This window comes from Syngnathus typhle, linkage group LG3, assembly GCF_033458585.1.
Source record: "Syngnathus typhle isolate RoL2023-S1 ecotype Sweden linkage group LG3, RoL_Styp_1.0, whole genome shotgun sequence".
Classification (NCBI taxonomy): Eukaryota; Metazoa; Chordata; class Actinopteri; order Syngnathiformes; family Syngnathidae; genus Syngnathus; species Syngnathus typhle.
The window spans coordinates 3,032,881-3,055,564 of record NC_083740.1 but is presented as its reverse complement, the minus strand read 5'-3'; the positions used below and the strand labels follow the sequence as shown (position 1 = coordinate 3,055,564).

Genomic DNA, 22,684 nt, shown 5'->3' with positions numbered 1-22,684 from the left:
ATATGAAATATAGTTATTGTTTGACAGAATTTACTACATGTCCATTTTTCTTTATGTTTACTTTTTTAAATGTTTAATTATAAAGCTACGCACATTAGCTATACAAAATATATTCTTATTTTTGAAATGGAACAGAAAGTCATGTTCCAAGCAGCTGAAAGTTGAATAAAGATTTTTCCTCAACAAAAGAAAAATTAAAAATAATTATGCATCAAATGTTAGGCAGGTCCAGCGGGTTTTTGAGTAACACAATGAATGGAGGCATTTACTCCCAATTGAAAGCCCGTGTAATGTGAGCTCACCAGTTTCACTCCCATGACACTCACCGGGCAGGCCTGCGTATCATAAAGACATGACGACATGTCACACACTTGCCCCAAATAAGTCTCAGGTATTTCTGCGAGTAGAGCAACGTTCCGACTCTAATTCAGATTCATGCAAATGCTGAGTCAGCAAGCTCATATGTTTGGTCCCTTGGGGGTTTAGGGTTACATCATGTCTTTCAAAGTGCAGCTTTGCAGGAAGACACAAGTCCAACAGTTTGGAGTGAACGGAATCACACCTCTCTGGTAATTGCATCAAAAACAACTATGCACTTTGGGATTTTTGACAACCCACTCGCTCAACCTGCAGATGACATCATTTGTTTGAGCGTGCTGCGGGCATATGGAGATAAAAGATGATGGAGGCCAAGGGCAGATTGTTTGTTCATGGCACAGTGCATGTGGACTTTGAGCTCATCATGCAGTGTCAACATTAAAGTCATAAAACTGTCAAAAAGGATTTGTTTTTGCACACTCTTGGAAACTCACTATAATTTTCTCAGCTTTTGAAATGGGTTTGTTGTGAATTATGTGTTCTTTATGGTGAATTTAACCTAAGGGGCCAATGAAAAGCAATAATTTAGACTTGCCATCATTTAATTGTTGTTGTTTTTAAAACCACATTCTCTCCCCTTTCTACATATGACATATTTTGCTCCCTACATTTAAAAAATATTACATTTTTGTGCAGTTTGCTCCTTGGAGTCTCAACTTGCGCTTGTTTAGTTGGGCGAAATGGGTGAACGGAAGTACAATCTTAATTTCCGGGTTTTCCTATCAAATTAAAGCCGTGATTCGGAACCGTTTTTCTTCAACGGTAGTTTGGCTAAGCTTTTCAAATCTTTCTTATTCAGCGATGTGCCCAACAGTTAAATTTACACAAACTACGCGTCATATGTCGCATTATCGTGAGAATAGCATTTTTATTATTATTATTATTTTTTTTTTTTTTTTAATAGGTCATACCGGAAGTGTTTTAACCGCTGTAAAGCAGGAAGTGGTGGCAAAAGCGTCAGCCATGAGACCGCCGCTTTTACTCCGCTCCTCAGGCTACGTCTTCCGGGCATTTGTGGACTCATTTCCCCATTTTGGACAGAAGCTCCTCTGCCGTGCCGCCTCCGTGCCACATTTGTACACGTTGAGAAAAATTATGCACTATCAAACAGAGGAGAGAGGAAGCCCAAACACCCCAGAGTACCGGATTTATTTTAGTAAGTGAAGAACCGCCATTGTTGTGAAATAAACATAAACACACCCCCTCACAAATTAATTTCATGGTCTTGGGGGGTTATGGAAGGTTCCTGACAAAGCTTTGCCCATGTCAGTAACGTCAGTATTAAAACACCACGCACATTTGGAGTGTAAGAAACATTACAGGGGTGCATCCTCATACTTTTCGTATTTATTTAGTCACCAAACCGTCTGTGTTAGCTTGACTTTTTTGTGTGTGTGGTTTTATGTTGTCTCCAAGAAAATTCAGATGGCAACTACATTTCTCCTTTCCATGATATTCCCCTTATAGCTCAGGAAGAACAGGTAACCATTATTTTGGCATTATAATGGCCTTTTTCTACTTGTAAAATATATACTGTATGTTCTTTCACCAGTGCAATGGTTTGCCAGCCAAGAAGGCCAAGAAGAACGGGAGTGAGGTACGTTCGGATAAGTTCTTATAAGAATGGCGTCTTGTTAAATCTACGCTACATGTATTGCCAATAAGGACTTCATGAAGGTCTGTGTGTGTTCAGGCGCTCTTCAACATGGTGGTGGAGGTACCCCGCTGGACCAACGCTAAGATGGAGGTAAGTGGACCCTGATATGCAATCTTGTTGAAATTTCAAATCCTTAAAAAATAGAATATATAGTCTACTGCTTGAATACGTTTCTTTAATATGAAATTCATTTACGTGATTTCTTTTGTTAGATTTAAACTACATCATTGACTGAGAGTGTACAAAATGTTACCTGTTTTTATTTCATTTTGAAATATCCATATTCCAGCATTTCAAAATGTATCGTTGCTCTTGTCTATAAAACTTGACCTCATCCTAAGAAGCGGGTAAGAAACATTCGAGACCCCCCCCCCACTCCAAAAAATTACGCTTGGAGTATTACTGCATTTACGAAAGACGAGAAATTGCGGAAATATTCGGACTGACTACGACGGATGCTCGTGTAGTCACACACGAAAAAAAGAACCAGACTCCTTCACCAGTTCAACCATTTCCAGATTGCGACAAAGGAACCACTGAACCCCATTAAGCAAGATGTAAAGAAAGGCAAACTCCGATATGTTGCCAACATATTTCCACATAAAGGCTATATTTGGAACTACGGCGCCATCCCGCAGGTAAGGCGTGCATTCCTTCGTACCCTTGGCGCTAATGCTAATTAGTTTGTGCACACTTATTGTTCAATTGTTTTTACTCGTTCGTTGGAGAAGACGTGGGAGGACCCTAACCACATGGACTCGGAAACAAAATGCTGCGGCGATAATGACCCAATTGACATTTGTGACATTGGCATGCAGGTGAGAAGACTCGATACGTGGAAAGGTTTTTGGGAACGTCCCTTTGCTTGGCTTATTTGCTGGCTTGTCCTTTTAGGTGTGCTCTCCCGGTCAGGTGATTCAAGTGAAGGTGCTTGGGATCTTGGCTATGATCGACGAGGGCGAAATGGACTGGAAGGTCATCGCTATCAATGCGGCCGACCCTGAGGCCAATAGCCTAAATGGTAAAATGGACTTCTTTTGTTCACTCTACATTAGATGACCTTAGCCAGAGTCCTAATGGCGCTGACACTATCATCAAAATGACGTTTTCATTTTAGGCATAGTGGTTGCGTACAGTCAACAGTTCACTATGAGATTCTCTCAGGGTGCAACTTTATATTGTCTCATTTATTCAACTACACTCAGCATCCACAACTGATCAATAAACTCTCTCTATCGATGTGGGCCAAGACAAAATCATCTGCAGCAGTTCTGCTTTTTACTTAGATATAGATGATGTCCGCAAGAGCCGGCCTGGTCATTTAGAGGCCACCGTCGACTGGTTCAGGAAATATAAGGTTCCGGATGGGAAGCCTGAAAACCAGTTTGGATTCAACGCTCAGTTTCAAGATAAGGTATGATAATAGATTGGATATAAACACTTGTAAGAACTTGGTTGTTCTGTCCTGACGCTTTGTTTCGTCATCCTAAGGACTTTGCTGTGGAGATTATCAAATCCACACATGAGCACTGGAAGGCACTAGTGCAGAAATCGACAAACAGTAGTGGGATTGAATGGTAAGATGTTTTTAAGAGTTTTCCTTACGGAATTTCTCTGGATTGAAATTCATGCCTGTTTTTTTTTTTCCCCCCCCAGTAAAAATGTATCATGCTCTGACAGTCCCTTCAATTGCAGCGCAAAAGAGGCTAAAGACGTGATTCAGTCGGTGAGACTTTATATAGAAGATCAGCAACTGGACATCAACAATATTCGGTCATTGCTAAATGCAACTTTTTATTTACGCAGGCGCCTGTGTTTGGTTGTGCGCACAGTGTTTCGCCAGAAGGTAAGTAGATGATGACTTATTTGGGTTTCCAAACGCCACACACTTGTAAATGCCCTTTCTGTACTTCTTCCTGTACAGTGGACAAGTGGCATTTTGTCTGAGTGATCGGGAAACTGAAAAGACGGACGCAAACTGTCATTTTGGTATCGATGGCGCCTTACTGTTTTTTTTAGCAGTATCAATAATGACCGGTAAGAATCTATCATCACCTCTTTCGAATGCCATGTTTGCTGTCCAGTCAGGCTAAGTAGATTATTTTTTTTAAACATTATAACCTAGCATAATGTTAATTGCTATCAATATGAACTTCTGTGTCCAATCACAAATGAAATATCATGTTTTGATCACCGTCATGTCATTTGCTTTTATTTTAATCGTGCGTTAGTAATCACAGAGATAACAGTCTTTTTCGTTGAGGTAGTTAGTTGGATATGTTACTGTACATTTTTATGTTTTCTTGACACATCAAAGATTTGCGCCATCTGCACCAAACGTGTGAATAAATCCAACGAATGATGTGGATGTAACCATGAAAGGAGCATACACAAACATTTGAAACTAGGGATGTATTTAGAATGGTAAAACTGTTTTTTTTTTTTTTACTACAAGTCAAGTCAGCTTTAAATAAATATAGATTTATTAGAGGGAAAAAAACCACCCACACCTTGGCAATATCAGCAATGATATAATAACAGCTTTGAAATAAACTGCATTCAGTACATTACAATACTTAGTTTCATACCTATTTTTAATCCAATTTTATGGAGCATACCAATTTTCAGAACAAGAGAAGCCTTGAGAAATAAAACAGGAAATAAGTTTTAGTGTCCGCCTGCAAAAGAAGAAAAAAAAAAAAAAAAGAACTTCGAGTTGTTTGAGTACGTGCAGTACTCTGGTTATACCCGGAAAGTCATTCAAGCCTTGCTGACTCAGCTTCAAGTATGGCTCTGCATTTTTTTTTTTTTTCCACCTGCTAAATCTCTTAAATCACCTCACCACAACCTGCTACTGTTGCTGGGCTCTGTACAATGAACACATCACTGGATTTCTACAAACTCAAAAATATAAATTTAAATATTTGTCTCGCTAACAGTAAACATTACGATGAGATTGAGTGTACTCCTTAAGAGACCTGTGAAATTGATTCTTTGTAATTCGATCATTTGTGGGTCAGTTTGCCTCGAAGAACCAATTTTCACTTCAAGTTCTAAAAAAACAAAAAAATCATTCTTGATATTCTCTGTACAATGTGACAAATCCATTTACACCCTGTTTTAAATAAAACCTTTTGTACTTTATTACATATACATTTTTTTTTCTGAAAAAAATTTGAAGTGCTTTCAGAAAATGAATTTGTTATAAGAGTGGGTGAATTGTTACTATAATGTTACAGTCATTCCATTATACATCACATTAATTAAAAAATAAAGAGGAAAAATCATACAATTGCTTAGTGGTTATAAATAAATTGAACTATACACAGGCACAAAGACGATAATCACTGCCTTGATTTTGCCTCGTAGCAAAAGCAAATAAATTGCTCTTAATTTATTCACTATCATACTTTCCCTTTAGTCACATCAGTGCATATACGTTGTGTTCATTTGAGAAAAAAAAAACCCATCCTACTAGCTAAAAAAAATAAAATAAAAATGCAGGAACCTTCCCCCTCCCCCCCCCTCACTAAAAATCTGTGTGACGTATTTTAGAAAAGATGAACCGGAACACAAAATACAACGGCACATCCCTGAATGAGGAAAAAGACAAAACAAATACAGGAAATAATGTACATTTTCTTTTTAAATGTCCCTGATTTTACAGTAACATTAACAATTCAAATTTTCTTGCAGGTAGGTATGAAAGTAAGAAATGAACTTTTCCGCCTTTTAGGTGGCATGCAGTTAAACTGTAACCCAAAAATATTTAAAACAAAGAAATATGTTTTTTTTTTTTTTTTTTTTTTTCTCCTATTGCCAAAATGGTTTTGAGGTATATGACTGGTTGGTACTTTACAATATTTAACAGCCTTCCTCTCACCGCCTAAAGAGTCTCACATTGTATGTTTTAACAGGTTCAAGAGCACCCCATGAAACAAAATCCATCGGAACACAAAGAAAAACAATGACATAGGCTTTGCGCATTCTTTACATCAAACACAATTTATAACAGTAATTCCAAAAAGGGAATTTAACTTACTGTACACATCTCACCTATTTATTTTACAGTTAGATTACAAGAATGAAGCCACAGCAAGCCAGCTGCCCTCTGAAAAGTGACACCAAGCTTACCCTGTCCCATGCTCCTCCTCAGTGTATAAAAAGCAACATCAGCTAAGCACCACAGACGTAAAACTACACTTAAGTTTCACACTTCAGGTCGGTTCAACGAACTTGCCGAAAGGAACACTTTTGCTGACAGTTAAACTGGAAAACCTTGGATGATAAAAAGCTTTTTTTTGTTTCTCCATCTTTAAAATGTTTAAAATAGCACCATTTGAACGGCTCAATGTGTAATAGCCAAAGAAGCTCCAACTCAATATGTTCTGAAGATTGTTTTTTTTTCCTTTTTTGCAGGAATTCGAAACAAAAATATTGTGTTGTTTTACTTTAAGGGTGCGCGCAAATTATTACATTGATTCATTGTTACGTGTAATTTTGTTTTCGCATAGTTTTTATAATCAAAGTGCTCAAGATACACTGACGCACATCAACTTTTGATGCTAGCGATTTCAATTTTTTTTTTCCTTCCATAATTTCCTGTTAAATCATTTCATTTGTTGTAGCAATACATTTTAAAAATACATGATTAGCACCTTGTAGTTGTCATTTTCAAAGTTGGCATTCAATGCCATGTTGAAGTATTCAAACTATAGAATAAAACCACCAAAGCTTTGTTTCCAGTAAAAATCAAAAAAATCAAAGTAGGTCTGTGTGTACAATTGAGAAGCACCAGATGTTTTAACAGTGTGTATCTTGCAAAAGTTGCAACACAAAAATAAATACATCCATAGCAGGGTCAACAAGTAAAGCTCAGCTGTTAAAAATATAAAACACCTGAACCGGTTAGGAGTGTTTGTACGAGGCCAGTGCTGCAGTTGGTCATAGCATAAATAAAGCACCTTCATTTTTTATTTTCTTGAGGGTATTTTAAGCAAAGTGACTATAAGGTCCTGTGACCTTAGTGAAGGCATACGGAGATGTACTGACGTAGGTGTTGGTTGTACACGATGACGATCCCTCAATGAGTGCCTTGATAAAACGCTTATAAGGAGGCTCCCCAAGAGATTCTGACATCTCTGGATGCTCGCGCTTTGTCCCCCTCTTGTTGCTCTTCCCTGGCGTGCCCTCACCACCATTCCTCTCTGCGTCTTCTTCCTTTTCTCGAGCCTTTTCAGCCATCTTTGCTTCCCACATGGCCAGACCATGCTTAGCCTCGTTCAAATTTTTGTGCTGGTAGAAGACCAAGGATATGCGTGTTGGGTGATGACGGTCAGGATTTTTCAGAGGCGTGGTGGCATGCAACTCCCGTTTAGCGCATTCAATGAGGACTGAGCCGTGACTTGGTGCCACTGCCACTCCACCGATATCAGGGTCTAAGAAGTTGTGCTCATTATCTGACCAAATTTCTGGCGGCTTTGGTGGGGTTGTGGGTCTCTGTGGGGTTCCAGGCTCTTGTTTAATACCAGTCACCATGGGGCTACCGTTGAGCAGACCCAATCCCGTCTGTGTTTCTGGGTTTAAACACGCACCACTTAAGTGAGCACCAAACATCTTTGGGTTAGGAATACCCATTTCCTGTTTAACTTGCATATGGAATGGTCGTTGGCCTGGGGGGAACATTTGAGGACTCCCAAAGTATGGATTTGGCGATCCAAACTGATTGCCGTTACTCCCGGCAGCTGTATATTCTCGAAGTCTGTGGGCAGAAGGCGCTCTCGAAAGGGGGTCCATGAAATGAGCGTCAGTGACCCCGTTCGGACTACAGGGACTGAAGGCTCTCATGGGGTGAACTGGCCTCATGCTGCATGTGTTATAGCCATTGACTTGTAAACCATGATCTGCGTAATTCTGCGGATAATTGAGTTCATAACGCTGATGCGCTGCGTACTGCTGCTCAGAGTACAACACTTGCCGTTGTTGTTGTTGATACATCTCCAGTTGCTTTTGGTTCGAAGCATAGTACGGATGGTAGTTATCAAGAGGCATGCCGCCGTTGCACTGATAGACCGGGTATGATTGTTTAGATCCATCAATGAACGAGTTGGGTGCATGGACCGGGGAAGGGTAATGGTTTGCTGGTGTTGAGGGTTGATGATGAAACATGCTCCCTGGCTTTGAAGTGCTTGGAAATGATCCTGGATAACCAGGAAACCTGGGATATTTGGCAGCGTTCGGTGCACCGGGATAAGAGGTAAGAATGTTTCCGTGCTGTTGATGCTGCGGTTGCAAAGAATGAGCTCCAAGGGGTTCCATTGGTTGATCTGGATGATGAGAGGCCCCTATAGCACCTGGAACAGATCCCAAGAATGAGCTGATATGAAAGGCAATGCCAGAAACGATAAGAAAGTCAAAACAGTTTTACCTTGCACAGGTGTGCTTAGAGTGATGTTTTCACAAGTCCCAGGTTTTGTTTTCGACGGGGTAACTTTCTCTGACTTATCATGAGAGTTGTCTAACATGGTATTCTTGATAGCTGCCGCTTTCTTAGCATCCAGCTTTTTTTGCCGACAAGACTTTGCGGGCTCTGAGAGCATGCGCACCTGGCGGCGGAAGGCACTGAGGGCTTGAATAGCACCCGATTTGATTTTTTCCTGCTGACCCTCCTCGCTGCCATATTCATCCGTTTTGGCAACCTTATACAGTGGTAGGACATGGAGCTGCTCATCTTCTGGTATCTTTCCAATCTCTCTATTGTCTTCCCTTGTTAACGTGCATACCTACAAAGAACAGAATGAGTTAACTACTACAGAACCAAAACAGAGGTTAGTTTAAAACATTTGTGGAGAGATGTTGAGATATTCTGATGTTTTGTTTTCCTGTGTCACGTACAACAAACCTGGAAAAATATATTTAACTTACCACAGTGCTGCCCCCTTGCATGTTGTGAAGGTCCCTATGAGCATGAGCACAGAAGTCCAGACAAGCAGTAACCCCAGAGAAGGGACGCCCCTCTTTTAACCCCAAACGGCAATCAGGTGCTCTGTGTTCATGTTCCACCTGTTTCCAGGAACAACCAAATTTCACTCAGATTGACTCTTTGTAAAGTATTATCGTTAATTATACAGATGCAGTGTTACTACACTTGGGTACTAGACAACCGATAGATGTGGCTTACCAAGCAATACAAAATAATCTCAACCTGATTATAAACTAGTCCTCACCTGGTTTCCATGAGCTTCAGGTGCCATATTTTTATACAAGGGGCCCAGTAAGGTGGCCAGACGTTGAAGGTTTTGCTCCAGTCTCTCTTCCTAAAACCCAAATAGATCCCTTGTTAAATCGACATCATTGAATAGAATTAAAAATGTAACATTGTAATATCAGTGATAAGTATACAAGAAATCAATGGAGAATACCTCTCTGACATCATCTCCTTGAAGTTTAAATTTTCTTGGAATTTTACTTCTGGCAAATTTGCAGCCATTGTAGTACATGCTCCATGAGCATCCGAAGGAGAATGATGCTCCACAAGCATCTGGATTTAATCCCTGGCATGCACAGGTCCTCCTAAACAGGAATCATGAGAGTTTGAGGGTCTCACACCTGTTGTTTGAGTGTAAGCAAAATGGGAAACTTCAAGTACACATTGTAATGCACCTATTTGGAAACAAAAGTCCCTAAAGTAACTATCCACTTCATTGTTTTTTATTGTGTTGCGGCTTTCATTTGAGCAGACGTGGGGTCATTAGCATTTAACATTTTAGGCTTTTAAGATTTTGTAATTTCCTTGTCCACAGACTGTTGTTTTCTGCTTTGTGGTCACTCACTCTTCGTTGAGAGCACATCGTCTTTGGGTGAGGGCTCCGTACTTCGTTAGCGTTTCACTTAGCTCGAGGTAGAGTTTGTCAGCTAGGCTGGGTTGGATACCCTCCCAGACCAGGATAGCCACAATTATGCAGGCTGTCTCACATTTGTGTCCAGTGCGTTCTCGAACCAACACCAGTAGCTTTTCGTCTGCACTGGCTCGGCGGATCACCTGAATCAGATGATGAACATAAGTTATTGCACATCTCCTGTTTTCTTAACAATTGCAGACAGCAAATAGGGTGCCTACCCATTTGGCAATCGGGCACCCCTGTGTGCTTTTTCCTTCCTTGCCAGTATACACGACTTTCTCTATTCTGATGGCGCCACCATTTAAACCCGACCTTGAAAAAATAAGAATGACAAATGCTTACAATCAAACAGTAGCTTGCGATTATACTTCACGCAAAAGTGTCGTTTACCTTCTCACCATCTCCTCTCGTATACCGGCAACGGTAGGTGCCGATCCCAGATGAGTATAGTACGGGCCCTCATCCTTCTCACTGATTTGCTCTGAGTAAAGGGATATTTCAATCGTTATTCACCATTTTATCACTAATGTAACCAACAATAGGTAACTCACCAACGCAGTGGCAAGATGCAATGTCATATTGTGTTTTAATCGGCGTATCGAGTAGACTTTTTACTGGGGTGTCCAATAGCTTCATCGGAGAATCCATGAATCTCTGTAGGAGTTGCTCTTTCGTGGGCGTGGAATCAGGTGTTCTTTTTAAAGCTGTCATGGACATAGCAACTCCAGATGCTTCCACTTTACACAGGTCAGTGTTGGTTGACAGGATTGTGACGGGCCCAGAAGATTCCACTTTGACTTTATTTGAATTAATGACAAATGATTTCTTTTCAAACACAGGGGATAGTTGGTACTGTTTTAGACTTTGTTCCATGGAGGCCAGGATGTTGTTCTGCCTTGTATTCTCACACACAGACTGTTGAGTCTCCTGCTTGATTTGCAATCTACCCAGTTGCTGCTGTGAGCTAGGCAAATTAAACCTGGGTTCGTTTTCAATTTTTATATTAGGGAGGCCATGTTTGCTATCTCGGGTGTTTTGTGTAGAATGGGAAGAGACTTGTCTCTCCTGCCTTTGTAACAGATGCATCCGTAGAGCTTCATGCTTCTGGATTTCTCCGTGGAGAAGTGGCGATCCTGGGTGAGATCCCCTTTGCAACTGAGAACATGACTTCAATTGGTGCTCAGTCTTCGGGTACATATGTGTTGGTATCTGTTGGTTTACTGCACCTTGTGGCAAATAAGTCTGTGACTGCGTCAAAATACAAGAGTCCTTATCGTTCGGTGGGTGGCAGTTATTGGGTCGTTGCGGTTGATAGTGCCGAGAATCACCGCTGTCTGAGTTTGGAGAAAACGATCTTTGACGTTGTATATGACTACCTGTTGTGTTTTTGTAGGTAAAGTGACTGCCGGGCTGTACAGAGTTGTTTTTGTGTTGTTGGTTAAGTTGAACCTGACTTGGCTGCGGCTGACTGTGAGGTTTGTATATGGGAGATTTAAGTTGTTGTTCTTCAAATTGCGGCGGGTGGGACAGTGGACGTGGAAGAGTATAGTGCTGTTGTTGCTGCGTTGTGAAAAATTCAGGCGACAATGGGTCCTGAAGTTCAGGGTTGTCACATAAGTGCTTTGACTGCATGGGACCGACGTAATACCCCCCGGCCTGTTGATCGTGCTTTGTCTGGGGTGGAGGCTGCTGCACTAAATTTGTGTTCGAATTTGATTGCTGCCACTCTGAATCGTTATTGACAGGAGCTGAAGCACAGTGCGGGTGGGCTAAGAGTTGTTGTTCCTGTATGCTGTTAAATCCCTGAATGGTTTCTTTAAAGATTCCAGGTGACTCGAACCTTTTTACCGGGTTTGCCTCCGAAATCGGACCGTGAACCTGGAGGCTGCGTCTCTGTTGGTCTGCCATAGCCTTGGCAGGGAACCCCCTCTTTTCCTGCTCCGCCTGGGATGGCATACCACTTGTCTGTTGCTTGGAAAGGTTCTGTTCCATCCAGCTGCCCTGATGGAGAGTTGAACACAAGTTACCCGTCTGCTGTGTTGTGTTATCTAGATTATTTTCTAATCCAGCTGTCTGAATTCTTTGCTGTGGATTGGGTCCCATAGTGCCCCTGCCGTCAGCTCCATGTATGTTTCCAATATTCTGTTGGAAATTGTTCGCTTGAATCTCAAACTGCTGAGCATGACCAGACCCGGGTTTCCCGCATTGCACCATATTCTGTACTCCAGAGTTGGGTGATGACCCATATTTGGGCAAAACAGCATCAGTTGTCTGAAGAGAATCGAAATTGAAATCCTGGTTGGCATTCTCATATGTTTGTTGAGAATTTTTGTCATGGGGATAGCACCGTGGGCCATTTTTATGTTGTTGCAAGGAGTTGGCAATATTTGATGAACGGACTATACCGGGAAGCTGATCAAGAGCTCTTTCGTGGCCAGAGAAAGACGGCGGCTGCTGTTGGTGCTGCTGGTTTTTCTGCCGGTAATCTGTTTCATGATTGTTGGAGTATCCGTTCACTATATAGTTGACGGAGTCCAAATTGTCGACTCCTTCAGGGATACCACCTGTCTCAGTCTGTCGCCGTTGCAATTTGAGCATCTGGGCAGAATTGGAGAACTCTGAAGTCAAAGTGGAAGGCATCAGATCTTCACCGGGCACTTTATTAGTTAGAGACCCATTCATAGCATCTTGTGTCCCAGACCTCTGTGGGGCAATTGATACTTGCTCAGGATAATATTGAGACAATGTTTTCTCTAACAGATCTCCCGGTGTACTTTCTATCGTCGAGGTTGTGAGTACAGCACCGTTCGTTGAGACTTGTTTAGTTCTTGGCAGAGCAAAATGGTCTCCATTAGGAATCGTACAATTATTGTTTCCTAATCTGAGCTCTGCCTGTGTTTGGCATTCAAATTCTGCGTTTTTTGTCAATTCAGAAATCTCTGAATCTACTTTGAATTTCTTCGACTGGCTGGCCAGGAATGACTGTTCAGCAAGTACATGCTTGAAATCTCCATTCATTAACTCTCCATTCATCATAAAGGATCCCTGATCCAACAGGCCCTGTACTGATCCAAGGTCATTACAGATTTCTTTTTGTCTCTTCATGGAGCCGGCCTCTGTGCTGGCCTTGTAATTGTTCCAGTTTCTGTCACCAGTAATTTGAAGAGGGTCTCCATCTGAAAAGGTCCCCCCATTCTGGAGTTTGCTCGAGATGTTGCAGGACGTGGCAATTTTCTTGAATGTCGAACTTTCTTCCGTCTCATGTCTGGTCTGGTCTGTTTCCATCTGGCCTGCTTAGAGTCCATTCACAGGCTGCCCTCTCTGCGTCCTACAAAACAAAGATGTTAAAAAAAAAAAAATGGTTATAGAGGCTTAAGACCGATTTATTTTTGCATTCTTTCACCTTATATCCCAAGTAACATGGATCCCAAGCGATTACTTATACACTCTTAATTTAGTTTCAGATATTCCGTTTCATCTACAACCTAAATGAGAATGTTTGGAATGTTTACGATAAAACAATCAAGATCATTTGTGTCATTATTTTGATACAATTGATTTTCTCAACGAATGTCCACATGGGAAACTATTTTACTTTGCTGGGTGAGCTACTACAATTCCTTCATTGTCTTGGTCACTCGCTGCGTCCCGCAATGTCCCTGAATTAAAAGTACTTCACCGCTCAATAACATGTCAAGCAAGTGTCTTGAATCTTCTCTTGCTGACAGAAGCAAAACGTGCAGTCTGTTTTCAGAATGGCAAGCGAGAGGCATACCCAAATCAAAGAGTTAGGTCTGTTGTTTAGGGAAAGTTTGCCTTTTCATACGTGTTGGACACAATTTAAGTTTCTATTATTAGGGTACAACACGGCATACGCAATTGATAGACTCATAGAACTGATAGCTTAAGGGCTAATGCTCCCCCCCTCCCTTTTCTGGTCTGGTGCTCTGTAAATCAGCAACCAAGTCAAGAGGTTAGTGTCGCTCCATTCCTTTGGGACTCGCCGGGGTTTACAAAGAACCAAGCGGAGCCAAGCAGCTTGTCACAGTTGGATACACCCACTCTGACAACAACAAAAAAATAATCTTTGTGAACCGAGGACAAAGCCAGAGATCCCAGCTGAATGTAGGCCTGTTTGCACACATGCACACAAACTCATGCAATGGCAAGGATCACCGGAATTATATTTATTGGATTGGACTGAGTGTTGGATACAGCCACTTGAGTTCATATATCTATGAGAGTTGCGGAATATTATTTTGTAGTAGATGAGCATTGAACAAAAAGCTACTATGGGTTCGGTGAGAGTGCCTGTTGGATCGCATTAGACTTTTTCTGATGTTATGATATTTTCTTCCCATCCCTCTAGCAACTTATTTTTCCATAAGAATCATGTACATACAATTTTATGTTTGACTCAACTTGGCTCGGAGCTGTCTGTGTCCGGACGTCAGTGTCGTGTAATTGCACATCAGGTTGCTCTGCACTACTATTTGTCATTCATCCAGTTCTCTCTTGTTTTAAGACCCGTGTTGTTTCAACATGTCTTTTAAGTGATGTTTTTGCAAACTAGCTAGTCACCGTCATGGTTACAGCCTCTTCAGGCTGGATATTTGACAGTCTGATCAGTTATCCTGTCAATTTGTATTAAAAAAAATGTTTTAGTGAAGCTACCCTGGTAAAAAAAATACCAAATTAATGCCATGGCTTTGTCTCGGGTAGTTAGTACAAGGGACAGTGTAATACGAGTGTGGATAGTTGATGCCATGTATTTGCTGTGACACGGTGGTCATATGTGACATTCACCCCCTCACAACAGCTGCTAGGAGACTCCAGTTCCTAACATTCAGCTTGAGACTTTGGCAGGAGGCTAAAAAGCACTCCTGTCAAAGGGTCGAGAGTATTGTATTCAATCCTGTGCTAGTGAAATATCATCCTTGGCTAGCCCAAGTGTAATTAGGTCAAATTATTAGCATCCCAGAGTTTTTTTTAATTCAACCAAGCCCTAAATATAGAGAATGACCGTGCAAAGCATACATCTATGACAATATTTGCACAACTTAGCATTCCAGCTGACTAAGCAAACTTTTATCTCTTCTCCCTCTTGTTTTTTGCCCCCACCCTTGTCCCTCTAGCCAGTTTCACCAGATAGACTCTTACGTTTACGTTATTTCAGTTATTTTTAGTCATTGGCTAGACTGATTTACTGGAATGAATTAAAAATATAGAATTTTTTTTTTTTTAAATGCCATGTAATAATTCAAATTAAACCTTTTCTGTCAAGTTTAAATTCAAACATACTAAAGAAGTTAAATACAACCGATCTGTACTCGGTGATCCTTTGTCATACCACTAGGGGGAGCCCGTGTACCACTCGTGCTACTATCACCACACTACATCACTGTCGTAAACTGTAGGAAAAGAGTCAGTTGTTTTTCGGGCTACAGTTAAAACACTGTTAAGCGTCAGTTGCCCCGAGATGCCCGCTCAACTGTTAAGACAGATGTTCATTCATGCACCACATCTGACCAACTTACTTGGCCCAGCCCCTTACACTTGTGATTCACATCACATGGCGCACTGTTGCACTGCTTCCAAATGTACCTCACATGGTCACTCATAACTCTTGGAATGAACAGATGCTAAGAAACAAACGGCTCCTGTGTCTTGCAGTATGGCCTTAATCCTTCAAAATGATGCTGGGGGTGCGTTTAACCGTTGATGTATTCTTAGTTGTAAAACAAGCAGAGGTTGTGTTGGAATCTTGGGAATGTTTAGCTTTTTTTTTTCTCTTCTTTCTTTAAATGACATAGAGCAGGCCTCTTTTCGAATTTGCACTTGACGCAAAGTAAGCATGCTCGTCTCTGAAAATAATGTTTATCTGATCATTTATGGATTCTGTTTGGAGATGTTTGTAAGTTAGGTGGAGGTCTGGAACACGCATGCTAGTTTTTCATGCTGCTCAAAAATTTGCGAACGTGACTTTGCTTTGAATAGTAAGAGGTCCACTTGTCAAATCTGGTACAGTAGAACAGATTTGTGTGATTTGGATTCCGGTAGTGTGATGTAATCTGGAGTATCTGGAGTCCATAAGGAAACTTTTTTTGACTGATCTTTTTTTTTTTTTCCGCTTTCCTGCTAAGACTTATTATATAAATAAATAAGTGCTATGTAGGTAGATTTACCTTCTAGAGAAATTCAAATTTTGTTTGATTAAAACAAAAAAAAAATCGAATCTTCTTTCAAACTAACAAAGTTAATAAATGACCCCAAACCCAGCACATTGGAGATACTCTCCTGTTTTTAATTTGGTTCCCTCGAGAACTTCCTCCTCCTCCTCCATACCAACTTCACTCTTCTTTATGTTTAATGCAAAACAGATGTAGTCGACTTAGCGGCGAGATTCCTCTTTTGCTGTCTTTGTCCGGCATTTTTATTTTTTTAGGTAATTGCATTTATTTGTCTTCCACATCTTGTAGTTAGTTAATCACCATTTTGTTTTACTTAATAAATTAAAGTGATTGAACGCAAAGACCTTGAAATAACAAAAAAGACATAGAAATAACTAGATAAAATAAAAGTAGACTAGGTTTTTCCTGCATCATTTGTTCATGTAAATCAACTAAAATGGGGAACTAAAATCTTTAAGATGGGAAAAAAATTCCTTGCAACTTGAAGACTCCTCGACAAGACACATCTAAGAGTGCCACTCATACATGCGCTCACACCATAAACACAATAATGCCAAACGTTTTGGTCATGTGGGACTGTTTCCAGATGATTTTTGTTAATGGAAAATGCATGACTGTCAATGTTTTCCCTTCAGGAAGCATTATGGCGTTTCAAAGTCATTGATTTGTTGAAACTTTTGAAAGAAATTTTGTCATCTGTGCTTTTACTGCCTGTAAGAGGCGAGGCTGAACTGCATGAACCGGCTGAACTGGATGAACTGCTAACAGCCAAAGTCTTTAATGAAAATAGACATTTCAATTCATTGACTAGTTTATAAGTTGAAGGATTGGGAAAAAAAATGACACAGAAGCCTTTTATTATCTCTCTTTTAGACTGAGGCTTGAAGGAGACAGTTGAGAACCCCTTTGACCTGGCTCAAGCGTTTTTTTTTTTTCTGTCGCATTCCTCTTTTCCAGAGAAGGCAACCCCTCTGATAGTAAACAGCAGTTGAACCTTAGCCTAGATCAAACTCTGGTCAAGCAAGTTCTGTCTGCTTGAAACAGATGAAAATGGAAGCGACCCTTCCTGTTATCCGATTATCAAATTACTCAGAGCATAAATTCAAATCCCAATTGCTCTGTTTTCTATTTCCACGGCTTGGTAACTGATCCAGACTACACCTCGCAAAGCAGCGTGTCTCCTTCCGACCTTCTCGCCTTGCAGCAGTCAATATATCTGACTCACTTGATGAACTGTGCGCGGAGAAAAGTTAATTTATTTCAGGCCACATGGTAGCCATGGTTACCGTCTTATGAGTGCTCCAAAGACCATCTGGTGTGAACATTACCCTAGCGCTACTGACTACACGATAGGCTTGTCCTACCCCCTGAAATCACATTCATGATTATTCCAATCGTAAAAGATTAACAATTGCATGATTTTATTTGATATATTTTCCCCCATTCAGCCACTTGCCTTCAATTGAAGCACTGTAACATTTTGCGAAACATTTTCCGTCTGTTTGCGCGACCACTTTGACGCCGGCTTCAATATATAAACAGGAAATAGGGGCGAACAGTAAACAGAGGAAATATTTTATAAGGGGAAAATCTAAACATGGCAACAGACCGATTTGTGAGTGTACATGCTACTCTGTCCATCGTCTCTCTTTCTATTTCGGTAAGATATGCAGACAGTTTCTCATCGCATTTTTTTACAGTCTAAATTTAGCTGAAATCAAACCCGCCAATTATCGCACTTTAGGATGTAAAACCTTGTAGTTTGCCCTGGGCTGTCCAAATCAAAAGATACCACTTGTTGGATGGATTTCACTTCAGCAACCTTATTTCGAGCTCAAACTCCTCGACAGAAGTAGTCTGTGATGTCATTCAAGCGCTTTGGTTCAATTACGCTTCTGGATATCATTTTTGCTTCGACATTGTGTCCGTGTCGCTCTTCCTTACGCATGTAGCGGAACTTTTAACTCTCCACCCAAATTCCAGACAGCAGAACTCATAAAAAACGGATCCTATTAGCGAACGGTCGGAAGTCCGAACGCAGGCGAGCGAAGACGGTGTTTAATTTGGGATGCTTACGTAACCCGGTGCTTGCCGCGTTAGCGAACGCTACGATAGTGTTTGTAAACACAGCGGCCATGTGCGTGCGCTCATGTGGAGGAAGTTTTTCCGTCACTGCCCTCACTGGGGGTAAATACGGACATCGATACTTACTTTCGCACTTTATCATCTTAATTATGAGGCCTTTGTCTTATTGAGTCACTAATTCAATTTGACTTCTTTGTATTATTTCTTCACCAAGCTCTCCTTTGCTGCATGATTTGTTTCTAATATTATCCTTTAAAATACTTCTTGTCCTGTAAATGTGCAAATGTCCAAAAAAACAAACAAAGCTGTAGCACTGATTACTTTCCGTTCTGGTCTTATTCTGCTTCTCCCATACAACAAAACAACCCTCCAATAGCGCGCAAGGAAAATCAATACTGAAGAAATCAATACACCACTCTCTATATCGCCATTTTGTTTGAGGAAAGCAGTCAAGCTCGAAGCAAGTCTAAAGCTGGGTTTGTTTTCCTGTGTTATTTGTTCAACTACCTCTGGGTGGAAATATGATGCGTGGGCTGGACACAGCAGGGTCAGAGGTGAAGGCTCGGGTATTGTAAGTGGCCGGCATTGTTGCGGCGCACTATGGCAACTGGACATTCTTTCCTTGTTGGTCAAATTGTCTTTTGCCCCCTGCAAGTGGCATAAAGGGGATTTAAAGCCTTGGCCAAGGAGCCGCACGGAAGGTGTGGACAGATGAGAGCAGCAATGTGAATGTGATTGATCTGCTTGGCCCATCCCCCGATATAACCCCCCCCCCCCCCCACCCCCCCCCACCCCTTGGTTCCTCTTGGGGTGCAGCAGTGCAGATATTCAAAAAGATGTTCTGACAGCTCATTGATTAGCTTTCTGATTCAACCATTTTGATAACTCAAAAGACCACCGAGTGTTTGGATTGTGTAAAAAAATCATTTTGACCTCCATGATAGGTGAGGATTACATTGCCTTGTTCCCAGTGACGACCAATGCCAGTTTGTTAAACTAGCAGGTTTAAGGGTCCAATCCAAATTCTCTATCTTGAAGCAAGTATTACCTGAGGCACATTGTAGCGCCATTTCCACAGTTCTCAGTAGAATACACAAGTCGAATACACATCCTTGAGGGAGATGTGTTAGGTTCTAATTGGCTAGATGTTAATCATTAAGTAGCACTTAGTGAATGCAAAACCAAAAAACAACTAATTAGCTATTTGCTGTTAAGGCCTAACACATCCAAATTGACGTGTTCTTGTGACTTTTCGGGATTAATTGCGCTTGTTATGCAAACCATCGTCACACTATTATCACTTTGAATCATGTGATCAATTTATCATTTTTGAGTTATGACTGGTGGGCTGCTACTCTCTTATCTCAAGTTTAGAAAAACAAACCATAAATCATACAGCACAAAATGAAGCTATATTGAGTCAAAGCTTCCTTCCACCCCCAGAAAAAAAATCTCCTTTCTCAAAAGACATTTGCCTTTCCGCCTGTTTGTCATTCACCAGCCAAAGCAACAAAAGCAGATTCACAGAGAAACACAAGGTAGCCCAGCTGCACTGCCGTGCGGAACTGCACGATATGTCCGACGTGGACTTTTGCTCTCACGCACAAAAACGGTGCTAGCAAACGTATAGATGTGCAAAAGTCAGCTTCAGATAGCACTATTGAATTCCATTTAACATCAGATAAGAATGGCCGTTAGTTCAGAAATAATTTAAAAAAAAAATCTTGTCTCTGTACACTCCCTCTGAAGTGCTCATTTAAAAATAAAATGGAACATTGTGGAAGGAGAGGCATCAGACAGCAATTATTTCCGATGGAAAAAAAAAACAAAGCACAAGGAGCTTGAGATTCAAAATGTTCCAATATGTGTTAAAAATAAGAAAAAAAACTCCGAAGAGAACGCCAAATGTGTTTCTTGCTTTCAGCCGGCAGAACAAGAAAGAAAAATGTCAGCCATGTTGGAGTAGCTTTATCTAAAATCCCCTCCTTATTATACTTGCTCTTGTTTTTTTGCGAGGGGACGTTAGCTGCCTTGCTCTCAAAAATACATCCCGTGTTGAAAACGGAAAAAAAAAAACATAAGCAGAATATCCCCCCCCCACCCACTCCACAGCAAATCCTCACCTTCTTTCACGTCCCTCCACTTTGTACCAATTCCAACGAACCGTCTGGATCTCCCCTGTAACAAATCCTAAAGGGCAGCCATCTTGCCTCCTTCTGTTCTTCTATGAAACAGACTATCCTCCACATCAATATTCATGCGAAGCACTCTGACGTCCGCTCTCATCATCAGGCGAAGCCGGCCGGGGTGTCGCTGTTTGCCGGCTGCACAATCCGAAACCAACTCTGGTTTAATACGACCGAAGCGCTCGGATTTGACCCCGAAAATACTGCGTGCCGGTCAGAGGGAAGATCCCTTGTTTTGCCGACAAACTCCAAATCGTCCCAAAATCACTTTCCTGCTGAGTCTTTCCCACACAAAGGGACAGGTTTTCTTTCCCCCCCCCTACCCCCTTGTGCGCCCTCCTCTCTTTTTCTTCTTCCCTCAGCCGCACACAATAGTGAACACTATGATGGCTGCCCTCAAGCAATGGAGTGGATTCAGGACAGGACTCCACCCCCTCCCACATTTTGTCAAATATTGCACTGGTCTCAACTGTCTAACTGTGGCAGGCTGAGAAGATGTCTCCGCCCCTCTTCTTTCTGAGGGAGGAAACCGAGTGACTTCTTTTTTCCCTCCTTTTTCACTCGGTGACTTCCTTCCATATTCTGTCGATCGGCCGCCGCTTACGCAAGTTTCCCCTTTAACAGCGTGAATGTTTTGAAAACGTCACGCTGATAATTAGATCGCGGCCGGGCCAGTTTGGAAGTGCACGCAGTTTAGCAATGGACTCGTTTCTACAGGCCGTGACTTATTTCGGCACGCTCCGGCTGTCTGGCTGGCTGGCTGGCTCGATTTTAGAGTGTAGACAACTCTAGGGTCTGCATGCGGGTTGCATTTTTTTTTTTGCTCTGTGTGTCTGCCAAGACCCTCCTCCTGTTGACACTGGCCACGTGGACTTGTAAGAGCTAGACTGCAGACAGGGGGAAACCCTCGTGGATGTTTCTAGAGACAGTATGAAACACTTAGAATTGCAAAAACGTGACATGTTGCTCGCTAAATTTGAAAGAGCCTGAATATTGCGCAAGAGTCACTCGAATCTGCTGCACATTGCACAGATTATAAAAAAAAAAAAAAACAGAGTGGACATACTCGTTTTATGGTGATTCGTTTTTCAATCCTCTCTGCTAACAAGTGGGTTTGAAAATAATCTGTCTTTAAATGCAGCTCAAGCTTAAAAGCAGACCCCTCCTCTTTTCCACCGAGCCACTGCGTTGCGGTGACATTTGTTGACTCAATAGTTTCAGGCTGAGAGCAGAAAAGGAGATTTGTTTTTACACAGAATGGGGGAAGGGTAGTGGCCATAAGAGGAAGGAGGAGTCGCTCGAGCTCCAACACATTCTGCCTGAACAAAATAGACCCTTTATTTATGATTATTTTTTTAAATACGTCAAACCAGGCATCTCTGATTTACCCGTTATGTGAATTATATCTTATTTATTTTTATTGTAACATTTTTAGTGCGTTGCAATTGTGGAGGTCATCTGCTGCCTTTTGAAAATATGCCTTCAGCATAATGTCGATAGACATTTTGTATTTGACATCACAGAGCACTTTTTACTTCTGGGCCAAAGACTTTTAACAGCAAGTGTGAGACAAACCAAACAGACTTAATAAAGGTATAAAAACTAATGGAGGTGAGGGGTGGGGGTGTCAAATGGCTCAGCAGGAGTTGGGGTGGGGGGGGGGGCTGCTCACAGTTGAAGAAAGTGAGTCTGAGTTTTGTCGGCGAGGTGAGCGACGGTTGCTTTGACTGAAGAAAGTTTGACACTTGTTTAGGATTCATCTGAAAATAGCAGAGCATGTTTTTGGTGAGAGAACCCAGTTTTGAGGACCCCCCCTCTGTCCCCGCTGAGAAAGCCCAACTCAAAATCTCTCAAATAACTTCCTTGACATAGGACCCCTTCCCAAGAGCTACTGTACCTCGTAAATCTGAGATTATCTCGTCGTTCCTCGCACCCTGTCACATTTCAAAGGAGTAGAGGCGTGTGCCATCACCTCATCTGTAAACACAGCGGTGGCCTCATGCTGACCCCCGGGGTCATCAAAATGGAGGCACACTTGTCACTTGGCTGACTTCACACTTGGAGGATCATCTAACTGGAATTGAATCTGATGTTCAACTGCGACAAAGATTCAATCCCCGTTTGATTGAAAGTGATAAAAGCGCTGATTTGCCATTTTTGGGACGTTACGGTCAAGTGACATTTCTGTCACATGACAGCGGGGTCCTCTGCTTGGGCCAAAACTGACAAAAGCAACACTTTTCCTAATCTCGGCTGGGATTAGCATACATCTCACCCGGGGCAATC

General features: G+C 41.6%; 2 protein-coding genes across 2 annotated transcripts; one reads left to right on the top strand and one right to left on the bottom strand.

Annotated features, from left to right (window-relative positions):
- The first annotated feature begins 1,303 nt into the window (after positions 1 to 1,303).
- Positions 1,304 to 5,179, top strand: ppa2 (inorganic pyrophosphatase 2). Its single transcript, XM_061273459.1, has 12 exons — positions 1,304 to 1,534; positions 1,795 to 1,859; positions 1,931 to 1,975; positions 2,072 to 2,125; positions 2,554 to 2,673; positions 2,767 to 2,853; positions 2,930 to 3,056; positions 3,322 to 3,449; positions 3,527 to 3,612; positions 3,692 to 3,761; positions 3,842 to 3,881; positions 3,960 to 5,179. The coding sequence occupies exons 1-12, from the start codon at positions 1,342 to 1,344 to the stop codon at positions 3,980 to 3,982; spliced, it is 1,038 nt and encodes a 345-aa protein (XP_061129443.1). The 5' UTR covers positions 1,304 to 1,341; the 3' UTR covers positions 3,983 to 5,179.
- Positions 4,397 to 20,843, bottom strand: tet2 (tet methylcytosine dioxygenase 2). Its single transcript, XM_061273458.1, has 10 exons — positions 20,336 to 20,843; positions 10,488 to 13,264; positions 10,327 to 10,417; positions 10,155 to 10,248; positions 9,868 to 10,076; positions 9,457 to 9,607; positions 9,262 to 9,351; positions 8,960 to 9,097; positions 8,463 to 8,817; positions 4,397 to 8,388 (listed from the first exon to the last, which is right to left on the bottom strand). Exons 2-10 carry the CDS (start codon positions 13,219 to 13,221, stop codon positions 7,028 to 7,030), a joined length of 5,223 nt encoding a protein of 1,740 aa, XP_061129442.1. The 5' UTR covers positions 13,222 to 13,264; positions 20,336 to 20,843; the 3' UTR covers positions 4,397 to 7,027.
- Between the last annotated feature and the right edge of the window lie 1,841 nt (positions 20,844 to 22,684).

Excerpts from the sequence above, each read along its gene's own strand:
- ppa2 (XM_061273459.1), top strand. The coding sequence starts at position 1,342 with ATGAGACCGCCGCTTTTACTCCGCTCCTCAGGCTACGTCTTCCGGGCA. Across the intron at positions 1,860-1,930 it reads TTATAGCTCAGGAAGAACAG|TGCAATGGTTTGCCAGCCAA; the intron begins GTAACCATTATT and ends TTCTTTCACCAG. Across the intron at positions 2,854-2,929 it reads TTTGTGACATTGGCATGCAG|GTGTGCTCTCCCGGTCAGGT; the intron begins GTGAGAAGACTC and ends TTGTCCTTTTAG.
- tet2 (XM_061273458.1), bottom strand. The coding sequence starts at position 13,221 with ATGGAAACAGACCAGACCAGACATGAGACGGAAGAAAGTTCGACATTC. Across the intron at positions 10,418-10,487 it reads TGCATCTTGCCACTGCGTTG|AGCAAATCAGTGAGAAGGAT; the intron begins GTGAGTTACCTA and ends CCCTTTACTCAG. Across the intron at positions 9,098-9,261 it reads CTGAAGCTCATGGAAACCAG|GTGGAACATGAACACAGAGC; the intron begins GTGAGGACTAGT and ends TCCTGGAAACAG.